Source organism: Accipiter gentilis, chromosome 11, assembly GCF_929443795.1.
Source record: "Accipiter gentilis chromosome 11, bAccGen1.1, whole genome shotgun sequence".
Taxonomy (NCBI): domain Eukaryota; kingdom Metazoa; phylum Chordata; class Aves; order Accipitriformes; family Accipitridae; genus Astur; species Astur gentilis.
In genome coordinates this window covers 908395-931976 of record NC_064890.1, presented here as the reverse complement: position 1 = coordinate 931976, position 23582 = coordinate 908395, and the positions used below count along the sequence as shown (strand labels likewise).

The window sequence follows — 23582 nt, the reverse complement described above, 5'->3', positions numbered from 1 at the left end:
AATAATTCAAGCACATGAGCAATGAAATCAGGCAGCCAAACTGCAAACATTACTGGACCTAACAAAACTAGCCAGGGAAGACGAGCGGCTGGGTACACAAGGACCCGGAACCATTTCAGTGAGGTTCCCCAGGGGAGAAGCTCTGGCAGGAAACGTCTGTCTTTTGGAACAAGTTAGCTGACCCACTTTCCTCCAGAGTCATCCCCAAGTACAACCAGCCTTTGCCCAGCAGGAGAGCAGCAAACACTGCAGCCCAGCTGATCTCGCTCTGCTCTCCCAGGCTTGAGAAAACGAATGGCTCCTGTGTGTTAGAGAATTCCAGCTCCATGGATGGCCAGGTGTGGTAAAGGCCATTCCAGATGTGAGGATGACCATATGATGCAACTGCTTGCAACAAGGGAAATGGACTGGTGATGCAGGCTCATTTCTGTTCATACACTCCCTTTTATCTCAGTCTTACTGCTCCCGCTTGCTGGAAAGTAGTTGCTGTTTTAACACTACCTATCAGCCTAGGCTTAGAGAACTTTCCCAATAAAATACCTAGGTATACAGACTTTTTTACTGCAAGGGTGGTTGAACACTGGCACAGGTTGCCCAGAGAAGTTGTATAGTCTCCATCCTTGGAGATACTCAAAACTCAACTGGACTATACCCTGGATAACCTGCTCCAGCTGACTCTGCTCAAGCAGGGGTTGGGCCAGAGACCTCCAGAGGTGCCTCCAACCTCAGCTACATGGTTTGGGCTGTGAGTCTGTGAAGCCCAAAGTCTCTGCTGTTTGAAGCAGCTCCAGGCCAAAGAAGAGTGATTTATTTTTTTTTTCCCCTGTCAGTTATTAATGCCTTCAGCACTGAATGCCCTGAGGGAACACCATGTGCTCCCATTTACAGAGCAGGCTGTGAACAAGAGGTTCAAGAACAGGGCAGAGCCCAGAAGCAATACCCTCGAAATGGGAGGGGAAAAAAGGAAGGACACAGCCTGGCCTGATGGAGAATACTGCCCTCCTACAAGCCCAGCACCTGGGAAACCTAGCAGAGAGACCATCCTAAATGCCAGGTGGATTCCTCCTTCAGAAGGGAACACCAAGGCAGGCAGCCTGCTCCGTCTGGAGGAGGCTGCCCACACCCCACCAGCCCCAGCCCCAGAGCTGCAGACACAATACACACGGAGGCAGTTTGTAAACATGCCAGCTTGCAGCCTGTGCCCTCCCAAACCTTTTACAGCCACATAATGCAGCACATTTAAAGAAAATAAAGGTGGCAAAGACAAATGCTCCCACAGGAACGGGCTGTTCTTCACGGTTTTTCTATTAACAAAACTGGGTCAAGGCCATCAGCTACCCGGTGTGGCCAAGTCCTTGGTTTGCTGTTCTGCAGCCAGCCGTTCAGGTTCAGCGTGCAGCTGCTGACCCGGCTCGTGGAGCTGGACCGGGATGTAAAGACCAGGCTGGGGACGGGCCGCTCTCCCATGGGGTGCTGTGCCAGGCTGCTCCTACAGCTGCTGTTCCTGGCAGTGACTATGTGGCTCCTGGGTGCTCCCAGAGCCAGAAGGTCTTTCCTAATGTTGCTCTCCTCTCCCTCCCAAGTAGGGGCCATGCTACCCCCGACCCAGCTGCAGCACATTTCGGACTTACCCTGAACACCTCTGCGTGGTCCAGCCGTGACACCAGCACCAAGCTTTTGGGAGCAAATAGCTGCGCGGGTTGAACAGGAGATGATGGCTCTTCTTCCTCCTCCTCCCCTTCACCATTCCTGGGGTGGCTCTGAGGCTAGGGAGACACACAGCAGCCAAGTCCCAGGGTTAGGAAAAGGATGCTCTTCCCTCTCCCAACCCCCTGATGCCAGGGTCTGGATTCCTCCGACACAGAGAAAGCAGGAACCACTGGCCAAAGCCAAAGGTAGCCGGATGCCTCCCCACCAGTGCTGCTGACCACCTTCCCCAACCTGACCCTGGCAGCCCACAGTACCTGTGCGCTCTCGACGGCCTCCCAGAAGGTGAAGCAGGCGCAGTAATGCCGCTCCGAGTTGATGTCGGTCAGCACAGCCACAAAGAAGGTGGGGGGGTTCCTCTCCGTGAAGAGCTGCCAGCCGCTGGGCTGGCAGAACTGCAAGAGAGGGCAGGGGATGGCAGTCAGAGGGACTGACCTGCCCACACTGCTGCCCCTCGCTCCCCTGCATCACTTTGGCATCGGAAGCCAGGAACTTTGGTGGGCTGGACAATGCAAAGCAAACCACCAGGTACTAACACCACCAGGTACCGGCTCCCAGGGACAGGGAGCTTGGTGTGGCAGCACATCATGATTATGTAGGGAAATGGCTGTGCCACTTTCCCCAGCACATGCTGCAGCCGCAGTGATCTGGGAGCAGGGAGAGCACTGGCCAGAGGCCCCCCCCTCCCCGTCCCCTCTGTGGGGGAAAAGTTGACAGGCACCTTCCTCTCCTTTCCACAGGGACAGCAGGAGCAGCTTGGAGAAACCCAAGCTGGGAAGAAGTGTGATGGGACACCTTGGCTATGCTGTGCATCCTCTGCCACCCTGCACCCACCTTAGAGCCGCAGGAGCTCCCCCAGCACAGCAGCTGCGAAAAGCTCGGCTGTGCTGTGCGAGGCGGCTACCTGCAGCCAGCACCGAGCCTGCGAGGCTTGCCAAGGCTCTCCAAGGTCTCTGCAGACCACCAAAGTGCCAGGCGGCTGCACGCACAAACTCTGGGAAGGAAAGGCGACCCACATGCTGCCAGGGCTGGGGTGAGCTCCCCGCAGGGCAGGGCTGGGCATCCACACCGGGAGGCGGCACTCCTGACTTTGGGCAGGCAGCTGGAAAACACCCAGCCCAGGCCGCACCAACACCGCGCTTCAGGCAGCTCCGAACACCGTTTTACCGGTTTCTGGGGACTTTCCAAACACCTTCCCAGGGCTGGTGGGTAATTCCAGCCAGCAGTCCCAGAACTCCCCCTTGGTTTTGAAGTCTCAAGGGATTTTTCAATATTTCCTCAGCATCTGCATTTGGCTGGTGACGACCTGTGGAAAATTCCCAACGCTTTTTGGACCTCACTGAGAGCAGGACAGCTCGGTTCCTGGGGCCATGGCCTGATGCACTCTGAAGATGGAACTTGAGCAAAACAGAGGATGAGAATAAGGCGGCAACAGGGCCAGGCTGGCAGAAAGGGCTGACACACTGCAAAGCTGCAGAAATCCCTGCTCCAGCCCAAACCCTTGCAAATCAAAGCTGTTTTCAACCTGGTGAAGTTTTCCAGCTATTCACCGTTCTCCATGCCCACTGCCGCACTCACTGCGTGCACACACTGCTGCACAGACCCAGACCCTCCTCCCCTGGGCAGCCCGTACATGCACAGCTGTAAGAGCTGGGCATCAGCTGCAGTGCAAGAGCTTGGCTTTCTTCAGCTTCCCAGGTATATCAGCGGGAAGGAGGTGAGGCAAAAGCACTTGTGCCGCTGCATCCCAGACTCTGCCATGTATGTTCCTGTAAACCTCCATCCCAGGGCCTTTCCTTCCTGGTGCCATTTTCAAACAAGGCTGCCTGCTGCCTGGCTCTCTTATCAGTCCGCAGGAGGAAAGTGTGGCTCAGCAGCTATCAGGGTAAGTACACAGCATCACTCTCCCAACTAGAGAGTTCCTCTCCTCACTGGGCTCCACAACCAACTGGTAGCTCACCGCTCTGCGCAAACACTTCATTGCAGAAATGATGAGACCAAAGCACACAAAGCTGCTGCACTCAAGGAATTTGCTGCTGGGTCCCACCCAGCACTTCCCAACTGCCGCATCCCAGTGCAAACAGAGGAATGCACTCCATGACCGTGGTATCAAACCTTCCCTGCAGGAACCCCAGTAGGACATCAGCATCTCCACCACTGGTGGGCACAGGCTCTGCTCCACTCCCCGGTCATGCTGCCTTCTGTGCCAAGGAACCTCAGCCTATTCCAGAGACAACTACGTCACTGCTAAATGGGCACATGGAAATGATGGCACGACACGAACGTGAAAGCATTTCAGCCTCTTCACTTGGGGTTACACCTGCTCAGGCCAAGGCATGTCTCCACCACCTTCTGCCCCCAAAGTATAAGCTCAGCAAGGACCACCAGAGCCCTCGGTCCTACCACGGGAGGTGCAGGAGGCTCCTGACCCCCACCTGGGCTCCAAGCACCAAGTCCCCTGGGACTCTTCCTGAGCCATGGGATAAGAAGTCAGCTTCCTAAAAACAGCACCTGCAGAGAGCACGGGTCACTTCAAACCACAGCAGGTGACACCCTGGGTCAGGTCATGCCACTGGGGTACACGGATATGCCCTGGCTATGTCCCAGAGTCACTTGCGACACAGATTGATTGCACTCAAAGCTCCTCAGCTGGTTTATCCTGCTGAAGTCACCATAAAGCACCCACGTGTTTGTAAAGCACCAGGCACACAACTGTCTGACGTCCACAACTGCTGCCTCATTTCAAGCTAGATCCTCCAGGAAGGACAAATATCCTCCATGAAAGATGGGCATAGGTTGGCTGGTGATTAGAACAAGTGTCCCCCAGAAGCAGTCCAACCGTGACCATGGTGGTACCGTGGTGCTCTGCAACACTGAAGTTGCCACAGTTAGAGGAAGACAAAACTTCGGTCCCCCACACCAAAGTAAAGATCTCTGTGGATCTGCATGGGCAAGAGGTGCCTCGCCCAAACTTGGATCCGCACCGGGAGGATGCTCACCCTGTATTTGTTTCCCCCACCACTTGGGCAGACCCATCACTCACGGTGCTCTGCCCTCGGGTGCAGTACGACCCGCTGCCCGCACGAGCCAGCCGTGCCGACGCAGTGACAGCAGCGCAGTAACTTGGCACACACTGCCAGGGCTCCACACGGCAAGCGCTGCAGCGGCATCGGTCTGTCCTTATGGCCCATCTCAGCACTGCTGGGTGCCCACAGAGAACAAGAGCGAGCTGCAGACAGCCACAAGAGAAGAAAGTCTCGAATCTTACATGAGGGGGACATTGATGGAAGTGGCTGACCTGAAGGATGTCCTGCAGCTCCCCTACAGACCAGCGCTAGTGGATGCCCCAAGCCGGGCTGCACCTAAGCCTCTCTGGAGCAACAGCCCTTCATTTATTTAGAAAGAAAGGCAGAGCTGAGCGCCGGGCTCTGCAGACACTGCCTAGAGCAGTTTTAGCAACAAAACCAACCTCTCATGACAACATGTGTGTGTGTCTGTCTGGCAAGCCTTGTTTTCCACAGCACTGCACAGATCAGCACTTGCTTTACCACCTTCTCTTCTTCCACCAGTTACATCACAGGCCTCTCCCAAGTTTGCAAGGATCTAGCCTATGATGTCCCAAGACATCCTCCTGATCATTTATTTCCACCCTGGAAAGCTAAGGGACAGCAACACGACCCTGTAGCAGAGCTGGCTGCCAGGCAGGAGGGATGACCCATGGAGCCACCAGGGACACTGAAAAAAGAGCTGCCTGCTCCACTCCTGATCAAACCCACAGCAAAGCATGGTGGCAGCTCTCCTCTCTCCAGTGTTGCCGAAACAGCCACTGGCTGCACGGGCTTGGCTGTCGGCTGCCAACCTCAGGTCCCTCTGTGCCAGAGGTGAAGAAAACGTCTGTTGGTCAAGACAGATGCACTAGATGAGGCTCTGCTCAGCTACCATCACCTTACAAAAGCAAAGCAACAAAGGAAGCTTTTCTGCAAGCAGCAGAGTGTTACCATCCCCTGGAAGTGGAGACCTGTGGACCCTGCCCCACCAAGCCCACCCCACCCCAAGCCAGGGCCAGGACACAGCATTCTCCTACAGGCACTTCTGCCCAAGCGTTCCCAGCAGCCAGGGAACAAACCTCATACAAACCTGGGCTCACCTTCACCAAACAAGGAGACTGAAGCTGCAAACATGCAGGCAATTACCTGCTGGTTGGAAAACAAAAGGATTTCACTGTTTTATCTCAGAGAGCAGCAGAAACCCTAACCACTCTCCAGCGCCCAGGTGCCAGGAGGGAACACTGGCATATGCTGGCTCAGGTGCCAGTGCGCGCTGGCAGAGGCGAAATGTGTCTAGAGGCTTGGACGTACCCAGGCGACAGTCTGCAGTATGCAACAACCATCCACAAGTGGCCTTAAGACGTGGGAAATACCATGCTGTGTTAAGCAAACCTGTAAGATTGCAGTACAGAAGGACCACGGGTGGGATCTGAAAGGCAGAGGAATTGCACTAACCCTCGCCGGCGCAGAAGGAACCAACAGGCATAGCACACCACAGCACACACAGCCACTGGTTTTAGCAGGAATCTCCATTCCCATAACGTAACGCGCACCTCACTCGGTACCACCGCAGGCACTGCAACCAGTAACCCTTGGAAGCGAGAGCTGTTAGTCACAGCCCGAAGCAGGGCTCTCTGCCGTGGTTTCTCCTGCAGTAATAGCCCAGTTCTCCCAGTTGCCCCAGGGCCTGGAGATCCTGCTCCCCCAGTCTGCCTGCACCAGGCTGGCAAGGGCAGCCAGTGCAACCCACCGTGGGCTCAAGGGCTGCCAGAGGAGATGGCTCTGGCCTGGGAGGGGAGGATGCTGCAGCAGAGGAGACACATTCACATCCTGTGTCTCTCTCCAGAGGAACTTCCACCCTTTAAAATGAGATATTTTTGTTTGGAAATGCCGTCAGACGGCACGCAAGGGCAGAAGCTACAAATTCCTGCTCCCTACACACACCAGAAAATCTTCTCCCTCAAAAAGCTGTTAAAAAGAAACATAGCAGTGACTGCAATGTAATGTACCACCCAAAACCCCCCACGGTGGGCTCCGTCTGATTTTCAGGAGCTGCCTTAGTATCAGGCCTACGTGCTGTTCACCCAGGATGCCTCCTGACAGCTTGTGGGAAGCCTCGGAGCCACCCCTGGCTCCCAACAGGACGGGGCTCCAATTGTTTAAATTCCAGGGATTTTTTGGCTGGACGGTTTGACCCTTGGGAAAAAAAGCATCTTTCCACTTTCTTGGGACAGTTCCCAAGTCCCCTACAGACAACCAGGAAACACTAACCAGAAAAGTAATATATATTTTTGCCTCAGACAAAATAGCACAAAGAAGTCCAAAATTGTGCTGGAGTTACGGTTAGCACGCGATAGGAAGATGAACCGGCCACCGCCGCTGATCCCAGTGACTCGCCACACTTGCTGGCGGGCATGTGGCACAACTTGTCGGCTGCAGTGGTAACTGCCGAAGCCAAGCGCTCAGGACAGGACAGAGGGATGAGGACGGGATCAAAGATGCATCCAGGTCTGACACCCTCCGTTCCACAAGTTGGTTGCTCCTGGCCGGGTAAGAGGAGCATGCCAGCAGCTCTCCTTTGCAAGTGCCAGCAGAGTCCCTTGGTGATCGGTTAATCCTGACATGAGAGCTTTGGAGGGCACAGGACACAGGGTGTCTTGATCCACCTCCAACAGCCTTTGCAAGTGCCAGCAGAGTCCCTTGGTGATCGGTTAATCCTGACATGAGAGCTTTGGAGGGCACAGGACACAGGGTGTCTTGATCCACCTCCAACAGCCACAGCTCATGTAGACATACTCTGGCACCAGTGCACACAAAGATGGAGATGACCACCGGCTCTGGACAAGGCCACGAAACGTGGGAGGCAGCTGAAAGCAGAACTTAGTCCGGATGGGCAACCGGGGTGGCCGCAGATCCACTGCTCAGAAAACAAGCATTAAATAGCACAGGGAACTTGCCCAGGCCACAAAACAAGACGCCGGCTGGGCCACCACCCCTCTCAGCTACCCGGAGCCCCGCACGTGGACAGTGCAAGTCAGAGATCCCAACAGGCAGTGCTCTCAGTGCCCATGACACACCTGCTCTAAGGAAATGAGCTCCCAAGGCCATCCCTCAGCTGGACTCGATGATCCTTATGGGTCTCTTCCAACTTGAGATATTCTATGATTCTATTCTATGATTCATCGAAGCCCTGGGGAAGCACAGGGACCTGGAACGCCCTTTGCTACACCAGGTACTTGGGACTCCCTTGCACAAAGCATCCCTCGTCAGGGATGCACAAATGCCCTTCAGCGAGTCCTGCTGGCAGGTGACTCAGGCTGGGGCCATCCAGACAGGGAGGTGCAATCCCTCTGCGCACACCAATGGAGGCAGAAAGGGCTGACCGCTCCCGGCTCCTCCGCTCCAGGGGAGGACGGGGACTCTCAGCTGGCCAGCATCCCCGCACTAACCATCACACACTGGCCTTGTGAGCACCGACACCTCCCAGTGCAGCAAAGGTACTTGCAAGGCCTCGAGGAGCGGGATGAGGACAGCCCCAGCACCATGAGGCCTGCAAGGCAGTGAAGGAACCTCTAAAGCCTTGTCTTGTCTCCAGGTTTTGCACTGCAGTGGGAAACTGGGAAGGACGGCAGTGGGGGAGGAGGAGAGCAGCTCAGAAGGGAACTCAGTTTAGGGGTGAAAAGGGGTCTGGACAGCCGGCAGCCCAACCCACTTGCTTTGGCTGGCAGCAGAGCACCGGCTCCTCTCCTTCAGAGCTCCTCAGCAGCAGCACCAATGCAGCGGGGAAGGGTTTGAGAAGAACTTCTACTCAAATTTAGCAACCGAGGAGAACAATCCTATTATCCTTGATTAGTTAAAAGCTGGTTTGTGAAGAACCCACGCAGTGCCAAATTAGACGGGGTGTGTCACTTTATGGGTATGACCCAGCAATGATTGCAACCTCAAAGGACTCACAACAGCAGGCGAATGTGTCCGGAGGGCTGGGGAAGGGATCCAGAGCGCAGCAACCCTCCTCGCCGGGTGGATGCAAACAGAGCACACCCAGGCCTGCTGGAGGGTGAGCTGCTGCCGATACCGCCGGCCCGAGGAGGGGAGCGGTTTGCTTGGCAAAGCACTTGGGAGAGGCCTGACAATGGCAGAGCCCTGCTATTCGTGACGGGGCTATTTATATTGACACTGCATCCGTGCAGCTCCTCTAGGAAGCATTCCAGCATCCCGAGTAGCTGATCCCAGAGGAGGAGGGGGAGCAAAGTGGCAAGGAGAGGAGCCAGCCCCCGGCAGGGTGTGCAGCAGCGACTGCCTCTGGACGGCTCTGCTGTGGCCCAGCTGGGAAACAGTGTGCTGGATCCCGCAGTTTTACGGAGCTGGAGCTGCGTCGGGGCTCAGGTGGGAACCCCTCTCTCGTGGGTTCCCCTGGTCAGACCCAGCAGCGCCCAGCAAGATGTGCGTATGCAGTGTCATGGCGTCACCTGCCCCACACGCCGGTCACGCTTCCCCAGGGTCCCAGTGCCGAGGGGACAGCACACTCACCAGCTCGATGCCTTGGGGAAAGGGGTTGTCTTCCCAGTCCTTCTCCGGGAAACGCTGGAGTATCTGTCCCTGTCCATCCCCACTCCCTGCAGAGACAAGAGGGGGATTAGAGGGCAGGCAGCAGGTACACAGCCGGCATTTCAGCCTCTGGTAACACCAGGCTGGAAGCAACACCGGCACACTCCAGCAGTGTCAGCCCTCCATGGACATGGGCAGCACAGAACAGACCCCGGCCCCTTCCACAAACACAGCTGTATGGCAGCACTGCCCCTACCACAGGGAAAAGCAGCAATTTTAATAGAGTAGTGAGCAAACAACTCATAAACTCTTTATCTAAAGGTGCGTAACAGGCACAGCAGAAGCGTGGCAGATCTCTGGTCAAGTTTAAGTTTCCTTCCTTGTGTTGTTAACACAAGATCATACATACAGCTTTTGAACTGTAATTCACTGCTCATTATCTACAACCTGGCACTTGACGTTTTCCCCAAACAATGGCATCATGCCACCCAGTTTTACTCTCAAGTTACCGTGGAGCTGCCATTTCCCTGTGGCTTTACGGCACCTGAAGCCTGCCCTGCTACTGGAAGGAGCACTCCCCCACCATGCCTGTCCACCAGCCCACACCAATCCAAATAAAAAAACCTGTGCTTCACCCAGATCATGCCCTGAACTAGCTGGCCAGGCAAACACAGAAACTGGCACACCAGGGAGCAGGCCAGCTCTTCTGCTGGCAGACAGCTCTTGGGATAGCCTGAAGCAGCTGAAACTCAGGTAGCTCCTGCTACATTCACAGAGCCTGCAAGGCTCGGGAAGCGCTTCTACGCTGGCCACATCCTTTCAGTGATGAAGCTGCTCACAGTAAAACCCTGCTCCAGTGGATCAAGCTGGAGTCTGGGAATAAGAAATCCTGAGAAGGATTTTGCTCCTACCACAGGCTAGGCACAGCCACAACGGCAGGCAGCACCTGTAAAGTGGGACCATCTCAGTCCCTTGCAGAGCTGCTGAGAGATTACTGCATCCACTGCATCGTCCCAGGGGACGACTGCCTCTCTTGTCCCTTACAGTAATGCCTCCTGCCTTTGGGCCTCCCTCCGGCACAGCTAGATTTTGGCCCCAGGACTGCTGACGGGGCCAGGTAACAGGAGGAGCCTCACCAGAAGGCGTGCACCACAGAAGGACTATTTTTGGCACCTGGACCTGTTTCCGCTGCTCCACTTACCACCAGCCAGCCACAGCTGAATTTAGCAGAACAAGGCATCAGAAAAGACGCTACTTATAGTCTGAGGACCAAAAAGGAAAGGTCAGCGCCAAGCTGTGAAGAAAATAGCATCGAGCATCAGGTTAACCAAATCTCCCACCCCATGCTCAGACACCACCTTCCCCTCCAGACAGGTCCCAGGCGCCGCCGACAGCATCAGTCACTGCAAGGTGCTCAGGCCAAACGTGTTGAGTAAGACCTGCCTCCTCTGAGCACAAACGACCCGGCTCAAGCTTCAGACAGGAAAAACCCTTTTAGACACACACGTCAGAATTACAGCTCTCCGACAGCCTGCACCCGGCGAGCTCTCTCAGACCTGTGCCCTCCTTGACGGCTTCCTCCAGCAGCCTTGCCACAAGTGCACGTGTCTTCACTCGCACTCTCTTGGTCGCAAGGGAAACACACAAGATCATCCTCAATGCAAATGTAAAAAACACTCCAGGTGTTGTTTAGAACAAGGGGAACTTGACCCCCTGGGTTTTCTCAAAACCAAGTGCTGCCGTGTTATTTAGTGATCCATGGACTACATAAATCCTGATTTTAGCAACTGGCATTAACAAGCAGCCTGACTTACAAATTCTGGCCAGCCAAGCCACCCAGCGCTTTCCTCAGCTAATCCATAGGTGGCCTGATCCTTGCCTTCCTACTTCCCATCATTCAGCACACACAGTGTCCATGCCACTCGCCGGCTATATCAGGCTGTCCGATCAGCACATCCCTTCCTGTGGAGGGGAGCTGGACCAGCCCCACTGATTCTTCTGCTGTCCCCAGCTGAGATGCCTGGGAAAGCACGTGTGCCTGCAAACGTCGGCATTAACACAGCTGCTTCGCTTTGCGTCTTCCTTCCTGCCTCCTCCTGCCGCTCCGTTGCAAAAAGGCCGGCATGACTTAAGGTGACACCTGGTCACTGTTCCTGGGGCAGCCTGTTACAGTCTGAATTCGCGTTAAACTATATTTGGAAGTTTATGAGATGTTATCATAATACAGGAAATTCTAAATAAGCAAAAAGTTAAATACTCAGCTGACACAACAGAACCAGATGACCTTAACTCTCAGGCAGGCCAGCGGCGGTGAGCGCTGGCACGCCGGGGACTCTCCGGGAACGGCTGGTTCTCAGTGAGTGGGGTCATGGCCAAGTAAGAGACAGCCCTCTGCTTCCCTCGCGCTTGGTGGGTCACTTGTCTCTTAAGTGATGTGACAAGAGGAGCTCGGAACGAACGTCCTGGAAAAAGACTAAGCCAAGACTCCATCTCCTGGGCGCCGGGGCCATGTTTCCAGAGTGTTTCCAGTCTCCTGCAGAGAGGTGTCCACCTTTCCTGGAAAATTCACCCAGCAACTGCCTACCAGCTTGCAGGAAAACAACTGCAGGCTGGCGCTGCCATACAGCATGGGGCACAGCAGCCAGTGCTCCCACTCCAGGGAAGATGCAGGGTCAGGCCAACGGGGAACCCAACTGTGCAGCAGCTTCTCCAGCTGCTCCAGGAGCTGGACCTTCTCTGTGGAGCCTGCTGCGATGATGGAGTGAGGAGAGTCACAGGAGAAGTGAATTTTCATGTGTTTTTTAGGCAATGGTTCTTGTTTGGAACAAGTCCTTTTCCAACACTCACACCTGAAGCCCTCTGCTCTCAGGTTACTGAAAGCACAGGAGGGTGTTTCACCAAGCAACACGGTACAAGCAGCACAGTCAGTCTCAAGAAATCAGCCCCCCTGCAGGCTCAGGCACGACTCCCACACCCCTGAATCTCGAAAATTCAGTATGATATAATACAGAGAAACACAAAGCTCACAAGTCCTCAACCCATGAGCAAGAGGTGCTTCAGCCTTTCTTCACCCCAGCTTCCAGCAGGGAGGCTGGGCTGTTGTCTAGCTCTGCTGGGAGAGAGGGGGGGGATCATTTCAAACACAGAAATGTTTTGCCAGCTCACCCCAGGTACAGGGAGATGGACCTCAACTTCACCTTTGCTTTGAATTGTCGTTAGCAGAGGCTTCCAAGAGCTGCTCTGTATCTCAAAGGAGAAATTATTTTAAAAATTCACCTGTTTTAAAGCATCATAAAACACTTTATGCTACAAAGCACTGACCATAGTTACTGAGGTGGCTTCCTGCAAAACAGTATTAAGCCACTAGGCACAAAGCCATGAAACACAACCTAAAAGGGGGCCTAAAGCTTCTGCCAAGAGCACTTACTGCTGAGATCTGTGGTAAGCGATGCAACATACCCAAACCATGCCTGCAAGCCTGCTCCGTCACATGCAAATCAGGCACCAGCCCTGGACTACGGAGCAGGTTGCTAATGGTGCTCTTGGAACGAGCAACAACCCACGTAACCCTCACAGGACTGTGAGCAGTACCAAACAGTGGTTGGGCAACTACACCACAAGGAGTAGGAGCTATTGCATCAACCAGCGTTATGGCATGACAAACCTGCCAGCACATCCCTCAGCAACGCTCCACTCCACCTGCAAAGCAAGGTGGTGGCTCCTGGCATGACGGCATGGGAGCGCAGCTGCCAAGTGCTAGCCAGCAAGAAACAGGGCACTGCATGGCATCAGGAAGAAAAGAAGCACTCTCTCTAGAGGAGCCCCAGGCAAGAGATTCTCACCCAAAATGCGCAGGCTGTATTTATTACAAACCAGCACCTGACTACCCAGGATGGCTGGAATTAAAAACCAAAACCACTACATTTGGCTGCTGTGACAAACTGTGATGAGATCAGGTCAAGAACGACGTGATGTGCAGAGTGAGATCCAGGAGGCTCTGGCCGGCTCCATGCTCCCCCTCTGCAGCTTTCCAGGGTGACAGGAAAGCACATCCTCGCTGCAGTCCAAGGCTGAACCCAAGCCAGATCATGCTTCAGCACCTGGCTGCGTGATGCCTGCGACAAGAAAGCAAAGGCAGGAAGCTCGCCCAGTTCACGCCTGCCCAGCAAACAGGAAAGATCTGCCAGGGATGAGAGAGCAAGCGGTCCAAGGCTGCAATCTCTGCAAAGCTTTGACAGGCATTGACAGCTCCCTAGGCCATGCCTAGCTGCTCAGCTGCAGGCTGCGCTTCAGACTGGCAGGCAGACAGCTTGTCGTGGGACAGAGCGCTGCAAATGCTGTGGTCTGAGCTGCAAACGCACAGCAGCACGCGCTGATGGCACAGGAGCTGCAGGCTGCTCTGCAGGCAACCCTGATGTCCCACACCCCAAGCCACAAAACTATCAAACCACATGTGATAAATTACTGTAGTTCTTCTAGGCATCATGGAGAGCTACACGCCCCCTCCCCATACCTCCACTCCTCTTTCTCCGCATGATGGAATTCACTTTTTAGCAAAAAATAATTCAACAGCTTAAAAAGAGAAAAGGAAAAAGCCCACACAATTTCAGTCAGTAACTTCCAGATCTCCCAAAGCAGAGATGAACTGGAGACAAGCTGCAGCCACAACTGCTGCTGGAAGGCATCTCAGCAGGACCCTGCCCTGGCCAGAGGAGACCCATCCTCATGGGGATGGACACCTGCCTACAGCTCAACGGCTCCCGCCAAGCTCTCAGAGCTGCACGGTTCTCCTCTCAAGCACACCAACCAGGAAATACAATTTTATTTTTCACGCTAATGTCCCCACCTGCTGTTTCTCTTTCAGATATAACCATTACAGGCCAAGTCATCACTGGCTCTTATTTCCCCTGCTCTGCCTGTCATGCCTCACCCCAACAAACCAGTTTCAGAGGCAGGCTCCAGACAAAAATCCTTCTCCATCTCATTTCTTTCATTCTCAGTACAAGAGAAGCACCTTTGAGATCTTCCCTAGTTGTGTGATCTTCACATCTTGGCTTCTGTGTTCATCCCGCTGGCCTAAAAATGTCCTACAAGACGACTTTTATCATGCCGACCTGATGAAAAAGGCAGGACTACCACTTGACTCCTAGTTAACAGGAGCGTTAACACCTGCAGGAGTGGAGAAGGTGGGATATTCTAGCCCATGGACATCAGCTCCTCCTTCCCAGAGGGCAGGGAGAAGCTTTGGGGGATATATAAAACAACACAGAGAGAGAGAATAAGGCAGAAATAAGGATTCAGAACTGAGCCCAGCAAGCCATCCTCAGCCCAGAGACTGAAGTCCTCCCCCCATCCCACCAAACCCACCGCACCGGCGAGCACAGCAGTCCCAGAACAACACAACAAGTGTCTGCTCGGAGGACAATGACTGCACTGTTCCCTCATTACATATTTATGAAAGGAGCACGAAGAATGGCTTTTTTATGGAGGAAAACAAAAAGGCTGTGTGCGGGGCTGGTGGGGCCAGGGCTGGCCCGCTCCTCCTGGCCACCGCGGCAGTCCCATGTCTGCCACCGTCCTGGGTGCCCCGAGCCCTCCCATGGGGAAAGCCCACCTGCCCCAAACCGACTGAGCAGACTGCCCTCGTCCCCACACCCCTGCCACAAGCAACGTCCCCCTGGCACGGGAGGAGGTGCCCCTGGCAGCACCGTGGCATGCCATCCACCCATGCGGACATGCCGGGGAGAGGAGTCATTTTGCTGCCACGTGTATATGAAGTGGCACTTACTGGATACCCACTGTCCCCGCCAGCTCCCCCCAGAAGACCAAGTCCCTGCTGTAGGCACAGCCGCCTTTTCTGTCTGCACAGGGTGGGGGCCAGCAAGCCAGAGGAGTAAATATTCCAGACAAATAAATAATCCACACAGTCTCCCTTCACTTCATGTTTTAGTGCAACTTCACAGATGAAGAAACTTGGGAAGAAACAAAGCTCGACCCTTTCCCAGACTGCAGGAACACCAGATGCCTGTGCAGCAGCCAAATCACTGGCACCTTGCACACAGCCACAGATCAAAGACAGATTTGAACCAGATACAGAAAGCACACCTGGCAGCAAGTCTGCAGGACAACAGCAGGATTTAAGGCAAAAGTCTCTACAAAGACACAAAGTTGCACCCAGAACACCAATTCCTGTCCTGAGTAAATTTAAAAAAAAAAAAAAAAAAAAAAAAGGGGGGAAAAAATGAACTCATTCTGTGTTTAATGATCGCCTTGGTGATGTTTGAGGGCATGTTTGACTCTCTGTAAACACAAGATGATAACGATCAGAAGGACAAACAGTTTGGGATGGGACCAAATGCAGAACTGGGTGGCGAAGCAAACTGTCTACATGCAACTCTGATCAAAACACGACCAACTCGTTGCTGGGAAACTTCCTTACAACGATGGACCACCTCTGAAAGGCAGGCAAAATACTCCATTCTTAGGTCACTCGCTCCCAGATAAAACATCCTCAAGAAGAGTCAGTGGGAACGTCGCTGCCCAGCTGGTGTGGGGTGGTGAGTACCTGCTCGTTTTCCCACTTCAGCACTTCCACTGAAAGTCATGACTCTCGGAAGTTCTTCTGGATGAGCCGCTTAGTAATGAGATGTTTATAGGAGAGCTAAAATTAAAGCCTGTGAAGAACTGGATGGCGTTGCTCTCCCTTACAGAGCTCTTCACCATTCTATTTTCACACCATTCCTTCCCCGGGCCCCTGCTCCCATCCCCGAGCTGTCATTACCTTCCTCAAACCTGTTCTTACTCACTCTCAAATTAAGGCTGAGAAGTGTCGGCGAGACACCCCATCTCCCCCCCCGGCTGGCAGGTGCACGGCACCGGCCCGGTGAGCAGGCAGCCCAGGGGCAGCTGGGGACCCGACCTCCACGCTGGGGCAGCACCAGGACCTGTGAGGTGCAGACTCGATGGGGTCAGGCACACCGGCAAACCCTTGCAGGGCAAAGAGACGCGGCTGGAAAACCCCGGGAGCCACCATGGGCCTGTGGGGATGTGGTCACTCTCCTACCACCCTGGCTCCCTGTCGAAAGGTCCGCTCAGATCTCCCAACAAGGTGGAGGCCACTGCTTTTGCCCAAGCACGGTGCTTTCAGGATGACACTCAGTTGCCCCGACACATGCACCAGAGTAAACAGCTGAACAGGTCAGGAAAGATCCCGGGATCCAGGACCAGTCCAGCAAAGGAGGGACCAGCTCGGCAGGACCTCCTGTTCAGCAGGAAATAAATCGTCCTGGGCAGGGAGCTGGAGAGAAAGATTTACTACCATCTATGAAACAAACCGCAGATTTGGAGACTAGGCACGGTACATGCTGATATGGAGCTTTGCTCCTTTGTAAAGCTTTACTGTTCCTTGAGCAGATGCCAAGAGGAGAGCTGTATTTATCTTTAGAAACATTAAGGCATAAGAGGAAGTAATTAAAAAAAAAAAAAAAATCCGTCTGTTTCCGAGAGCTCGTCCCAGGAAAGTGCTGCTCGGGGCCCAGAGGGTTACTGGCAGGGAGACAGAGATAAGCGTTTTACAGCTGCCTACCACTTGTTCACCCATAGCCATTTCTGGAAGTGCTCCCTGCCAGTACGTAACAGGAAGCCTTCATAAATACCTCGTGCTTGACACAACCAGCAGAGCCTCCACGCAAACATAGGGCCCCCAGCCTCCCCCAAACCACCACGCACACCGTGCCTCGCTCACCGCCGGCTGCTGGAGAGAGTACCCACTCCCCCCAGCCTGCATCCGGACCCAGAGGTCTCTTTGGAGGAGCCCTCCACAAAAACGGTCCTGAAGCACGACAGCGCAGGAACTGCTTTAAGGCACAAACGTGCTGCAAAATCAAGAGCTGCAATGTGACAGCACCAGCTGCTTGGATGGAGAGGCAAGATGGCTGTCCGGGGGTTCCTCCAAACCCGGAGGCACCAGGAGTGACGCGGAGCTACGGAAGATGCTGGGAGAAGCATCCTCTACGCAGTGCCACCAACTGAAAACACTCGTGTCAACTTTGGCTTTTATTCTCTCTTGAGGGAGGAACTGGCTCCCAACAGCAGGACCTTGCTGTTCAAGCTGTGTGCTCCACCTGAAGCATGGAGGTGATGGCCTCACACCCTGAGGCACAGGGTGACCAGACACAGATTCCCTGTCCCGCTCCTGGAAACACTGCAAGGCTCTCCCATAATCTAACCTCACTGAAAATAGCTTTGCCCAGCTTATACTTTGCAGGCTGGTTAGATTTGCAACTGAACTTCCAAATCTCTACAAACCACAACTCAAAAGCCACCATTTTAGCAAAAGTTTCTGGAGAATCCAGTTTGCCAAAAAGCAAGACAAAGTTGTATCCCAGCCCTGCCCAGGGCCCCACTTGGGCTGCAGAGGGAATTCCCCACCCAGCAGGAACTCTCCAACCCAGAGTGTCTGCAAACGTCTCTCTGGAAGGGCCAAGAGCAGCAGCAAAGCATCATACCTTACCCAGCAGCCTGCAGAGAACTCATGGTCCTCAACCAGAAGAAAGAGACACTTCTCAACCCTGCCTGTTCCACTCCCGCACCCTCCATTCATCGCAGCCTTACTGAGATGGAAATAGCGGTCCATAGTGCAAGCAAAGCACTCCCAATGATGAGACCACCCAACACAGGGCATCCTACAAATTAAGATTAACTCGTCCAAAAAACTAGAAAAAAAAAAAATAATCACAGTTCTCTGTGTCCCACAACTGTCATCTGAAGACTGTCTCAAGCACCACCTCCTCAATGGAGCATCCTCAGAGCAGGAGACCACTGCTGGAACAGGCTCAAGTTGTTTGCTGATGAGGGGTTGGTAATGCTGCACACAGATCAAATGCTGAGCACGCCAGTGCTCCTCCAGCTTTGGGGCTGTGAGCTACCAGGCACCAGTAAGCAGCTGGAGGGACAATACAGGACAGCAGGGACAGTTTTGGAAAGCACCTTTACCTTGGCAATGAGCACATTTGTGGGCCTCCAACATCCTCCTCGTGCAGGGCGAGCCTCACTGCTTTGGGGGCCCCCCCCCAGCACTGCCTTGCAGACATTAAAGGTGGAGAAAGGTTTCAGAGCAGCGTGGAGAGGAGAGCGAGGCACAGCTGCTGGGAGCCAGTTACAGCTTCAGCCAGGGTAGTACAGGGATGTGGGGGCTTTGGAAGGGAGAAATTTCTCTTCTCCAATTATCTACCATAATAGGTATTTTCAGTGCAGAACAACTGATAGTTGGGGGATACAAATCTCATGATTTACTCATGCTCCTGATCAAATACCCCACGATCCACTTCAGAGCAGAGCTGCTCTCCCTGCTGCCCCTCAAGGCATGCACAAACTAAAAGGACAACTGTCTGAGCTGGGGCTGCGGCAGGGGACCCTCTCTGATCAAAAACTACACCTGCTCTAAGTGGGAATCGTTAAGAAATCCACCAACAAGCCTTGTTAATGCAGCATTAAGTTCAACCCTCACCCTTCCCCGGCACAGAGCAGTGCAAACTCAGAAAGCAGAAGCAACAGTACATGCCAGTGTCACCTTACTCACCTTTTTTTACCCCACTTCCTCCTTGCCCTGGAGAGGCTGAGGGTGCCATGCTCGATGCTCGGGGCTGAAGAGCAGGCGTAGCTGCCAGACGAGCTCAGCGGAGCTGCAAGGGCTGCTCAGTGGTGCAGGATGCTCCATCCATCCCCTTCCCTGCCCTCCCCGGCACCCGCAGAGCAAGCGGCAGAGCACATCAGCACTCCTGCCCACATGCCTCATTGTGGAAGCTGTGGCATTAAGTTGCAGTACAGGAGCAGCATGAGAGTCAAAATAGGTCATAAAAGGCTGTGTTAGACATATTGCTGCAGTCTGGAGGTGAAGGGGCTGTACAGCCCAGTAGATGCAGGGTTACTTATATGCAGTAGGCCCAAAATGTGAGCGTCTCCTTTCCAACGCAGAATAAGCAACAAGAAGATTTTTAGGCTGGCGTGGTGCCAGTATACACGGCTCCTGAGCACACCAGTGTTTAAGGTATAATGGGTCGTAATGCAAGAGGAGATCTCACTGCATATAACCTAATTCAGTCCTTCCATGTTTTCCGCAACACACACACTTTATAAAGCCCCGTGTCTGAAATGGTATCAGATCTCTCAATTAACCAAAGGTTTTTCTGAGGAACCAACATGGTGTCTGGATGCACCCCAGGGCTCAGGGTAAGCCGAGCAGCCAGGCAGCACCCTTGGCTGCAACTACATCCCCGGCTCAGCTAGAAAGCAGGCTCATGGCACGGGACGTGCCCGTCATCAGCCCCACAGCCCAGACATTCTTTCTGCAGCAAGAATAACACCTCGCTGGGCTAAATGGGACAGCACTGAGAGCCACAGCTAGTGCAGCACCCAGGGGGGACACTGCTGCTCAAATCCTCCCAGAAGGAGAGGACCCAGTGCCCATCAGGAGCTCTGCGCTAGAAAGTGACTGTGTCTGCATGCATGGACAGAGCTGGTTTTCCCTGCCCCAATTTTAACATCCCTTCCTCTTTGCCACCGTGGGGCAGGGACAGAGCTCCCACCCGGTCAGCCTGACCGCAGCCAGCACAGCCGTCCCGCCATGCGGCACCACGGTAATCCCCGGCCGTCACGCGCGGGCACAGAGCAAATAGCGCGGCCCACGCATGGCTCTGCGGGCACACGGCGAGCTGCTAAAAGCGTTTTGGGGAGGAACCTGTTCTATTTTTACCTGATGCCAAATTCCAGTTACTTCCCAGGGGAGCTATTAGCCAGCTCCACTGGCACCCTGTCCCGATAATTACAGGGCCACGCCACCAACATTTACCCAAGGCCTAAAAACAGCACGTGCTGTGCCGATGGCTCCTCCTGCCCCACCACAGCCCAGCAGTGCCAGCGGGGACCCGCCGGTCCCTCCAGAAACCCACTCTGGCTGTGCGGACAGGACACAGCAGCTGGGCACACGCCAGCTCACGGAGCAGCCGTGGGGATATGCTGCACCTCCGCAGCCCGCCATTATTTTCAGTCATAAGCTTTGGGACCTTACAGCCCCGCTGGCAGCGTGGGCTTTCCAGCGCTCCAGCCCACTGTGTCCAGAGACCTCAGGAAGAATCACAGAAAGCAGCGTATTCACCTCAAAAACCGCACGGGAGCTGTACATATCCCAAAACGCAGCACAGCACTGCTGAGCCGTGCGGGGCATTGAGAGACATGCTGACTTGCCAGGTCCTCAGCCTGGAATCACAGCAACAGGGCATCGAAGTGCATCTCTCGCGGGAGTAATCCAGCACTGGACAGCAAATTTGAAGTTTTAACAAAGGAGTGTCCAAGCACTTCAGCACGATTCAAAACTCAGTGTTAAGACACCCCGTAGTCACATTTGTGGTGAACACTATGGTGCAGACACTACAGCTTTCCCACCCATCACGAGAGTCCCAGTCTGCACATTCGACTGAGCTCTGTTTGCTTTCCACTCTCACTGCCAAGGTCCCTCACACAGGGCTGCATCCCCGGCGGTGCCCTCCCTGGCAGGAGCCAGCACAGCTCCATCACCGGCTCTGGCATGACGCAGCCCTGAGGATCCCGCTGCAGCTCCTCACGCCTGCAAACCCACACCACCCTGAAGCCAGAACCTGACGGACAGTGGTGCCCAAACACCTGCGGGATGGCTCTAGACCGTCTGAGCCCATCTACAGCCCGCTTCAGTGCGATCCTAAACCTGGAACAGACCTCGCCTCCTGAAATCCTCCAAGAATCCCTACGTGCCGCCCAGGAACCTCGGGCACAGCACTGGCACGCACAGCCCATGACCTGCCTCGGGGCCCTGCACCTCCTCCTGCCACCATGGTGGAAAGGACCACCGAAACCACCTTGCTGCTGCAGCCACCACCGGCGGTGTTCAGCTCACGCCATCCAGCGTCACGGGGATCAGGAGCTATTTGAGAACGGGGCAGCGGAGTGCTGGGGGGGGGGGAAGTAATGCTGCCGGGAAGCCGCTGGAAGGAAAACTCCCCTTGCAGGCAAGAAGGAGCAGGAACAGCAATGTAAAAAGCGAGTGCAAATAGCCCTCGCATCATGCTAAACCCCCTTCGAGGCACGCTGCAAGCAACGATTGATGGGGTGAGGGCAGGGAAGGCAGGAGCTGCCCTGACCCCCATCAGCTACCCCTGCTCAGCGAGGGCAGCCTGCCACACACGCTGGTAAGTGCAGGAGGGGATGGACACACGCCCCTCGATGTCTCACCTGCCCGCGGCACTGCCCACGCTGTCCCTAGCCCTGCCCGACAGAGGCTGCGAGTTCCCACACACAAAGTGAAGGGAAAGAGCAGCTCCTCTCCTCCCAAGCCCAGCAGGCACTGCTCACTCTCCTCGCCAAGAGCAGGAACTTACAGGAAGCCCACAACTGCGGAGTGGGGTTTACAGCACAGCTGGGCTTTCCCCACCGAAACATCTGTCAGCACCGCGCTTTCCAACGGTAGGTCAGCCTTGCTTAGCGTTGCGTGCGGTGATGAATTTTCACTGTTCTGAATGCTGACCTAAGCGTGAGCTTCTCCCATTGCATTATCTAATTCTTGACATTATTTGTGTTTTGAGGCAAATCTGCTCTCACTGCTTTATTCCACTCCCTCATGCTCCCTGGAGCTACGGCACCCAGAAGCACACTGTATCAGTGGTGAAGCATCACCATGCAGATCACAGACTCACAGCACCAATCAGACACTTCTACAACTTTCTATCATAAAACTCAAAGGTGAGGGTTTGGGTTTAACCCTGGGGACTGAGAAATGAGCCAAGCTTGCAGATACCCACAGACCAGCAGGACCTGCCCCTCACCAGAAGCCTCTGGATTGCAGGTGTCCTGCTCCACCTCTACAGCCCAACCCATGGTCATCTCCAGGCAAGCATTGCTGTCCACCAAAGCTGCTCATTAATTACTGCCTCTTCCTCAATCAGTGCATTTCAATCCCACCTCTAATCGGTTCAAAGTGTTTTTGCGTTTTAATCTCATTTCCAACACATTTCCCAGAGCACAACAGCAGAGCAGAGTGAAAGAGGACACAGAAGGCCAAGAAAAAGATTGACCAAACAGGGAGAGAGCACGCTGTGTTCGAAAGCCACCCTAACGGGAGCAGTGAGGCTGGGGAAGCCTGGCTGCAGCCGCAGCTGCATGGAGGTGACGGAGAAGCGAGACAAGGATGTGGGGGCAGTGGACCCACGGGGGCCAGGGAGGTGGCCGTGCAAGGACACAGCAGCCTGCACTCACTCAGCTCCCCTCTCCCCAGCGTGCCACCACCAGCCACCCTCAGCTGCCTGCACAGCAGCCAGGCTCGGTTATCTCTCGTAAACACAGTAAACCACAAACCCCCATTATACACTCCAACCACTGCTTCTGTATTCCCTGCTCCCGAGAGCCAGTTCGTTGGGAAACTGCAGTGACAAATACATGGAAATCCCAACTGGTAAACGGATGCAAAGGGATAGTGGGAGCAAGACACAGCCACAGGTGCACAGCAGAGAATGAAACCAGCTTCAAGTTTCAGGACAAACTAACTAAATGCCAGCACCTCTCCCATCTTAAGGGCACACTGTCCATCTTGCTGGGCAATACACTGTAAAGCAGACAAGGACAGAGGGGAAAAAACAAAACCCAAACAGACTGGACTGTTCTTCATTGGCTCACATGTAAATATCCCAAGTCCATCCCTTTTCAAGCATGCCAGGAAAAGAAGAATGATTTAAGCACTAGCTCAGTTTGTCTCGACCCTACAGAAATCATTTATATCCACAGAGTTTGCCAGGATCAACATCTCCCACAACTGCAGAAGGAGCTTTTGTTTCTGGTGCCCTGCGCAGGAGGCGGCCGCAGGGAAGAACAACGGGGTCGAAGCTGCCATCAGACTGGGGAACGTGGCACCTTCAGAGGGGGAAAAAAAACGTGCTGTGAGTGACAATATAAAAAACTGCCGGGGTATGAAATACAGAAACTAGAATCAAGGTCAGCTTCCACAGGTGCCTCAGCCAGAGTCGGCAGTGCTGGTGCTACGAAGCGACTTGCATTAAGTGTTGAAATGGGAGGAAATGTTCTCATGAATACATTACTGACCCTGCTAGAAAGCACTGCCATTAGCACACCCACTTTTCTGGCACAATGCATGGACGAGTGCATCAGCCCTGCTGAACAGCCACTGTCCACAGCACGAATTGCTATCGGAAAGCCAGAGCTCTGCAGGGCAGTCATAAAGGCTCTTCCAGAGGCCAC

The 23582-nt window shown here is 54.3% G+C and overlaps 1 protein-coding gene across 4 annotated transcripts in view; it reads right to left on the bottom strand.

Moving 5' to 3' along the window:
• Window positions 1-23582, bottom strand: part of SBF1 (SET binding factor 1) — an 85290-nt gene that overhangs the window by 31209 nt on the left and 30499 nt on the right. For all 4 annotated transcript variants that reach the window (XM_049813699.1, XM_049813698.1, XM_049813701.1 and 1 more), the window contains exons 2-4: window positions 9285-9370; window positions 1965-2102; window positions 1632-1766 (exon numbers count right to left, since the gene is read on the bottom strand). In XM_049813699.1, the coding sequence (XP_049669656.1) occupies window positions 1632-1766; window positions 1965-2102; window positions 9285-9370 (359 nt within the window). The remainder of the gene's footprint in view (window positions 1-1631; window positions 1767-1964; window positions 2103-9284; window positions 9371-23582) is intronic.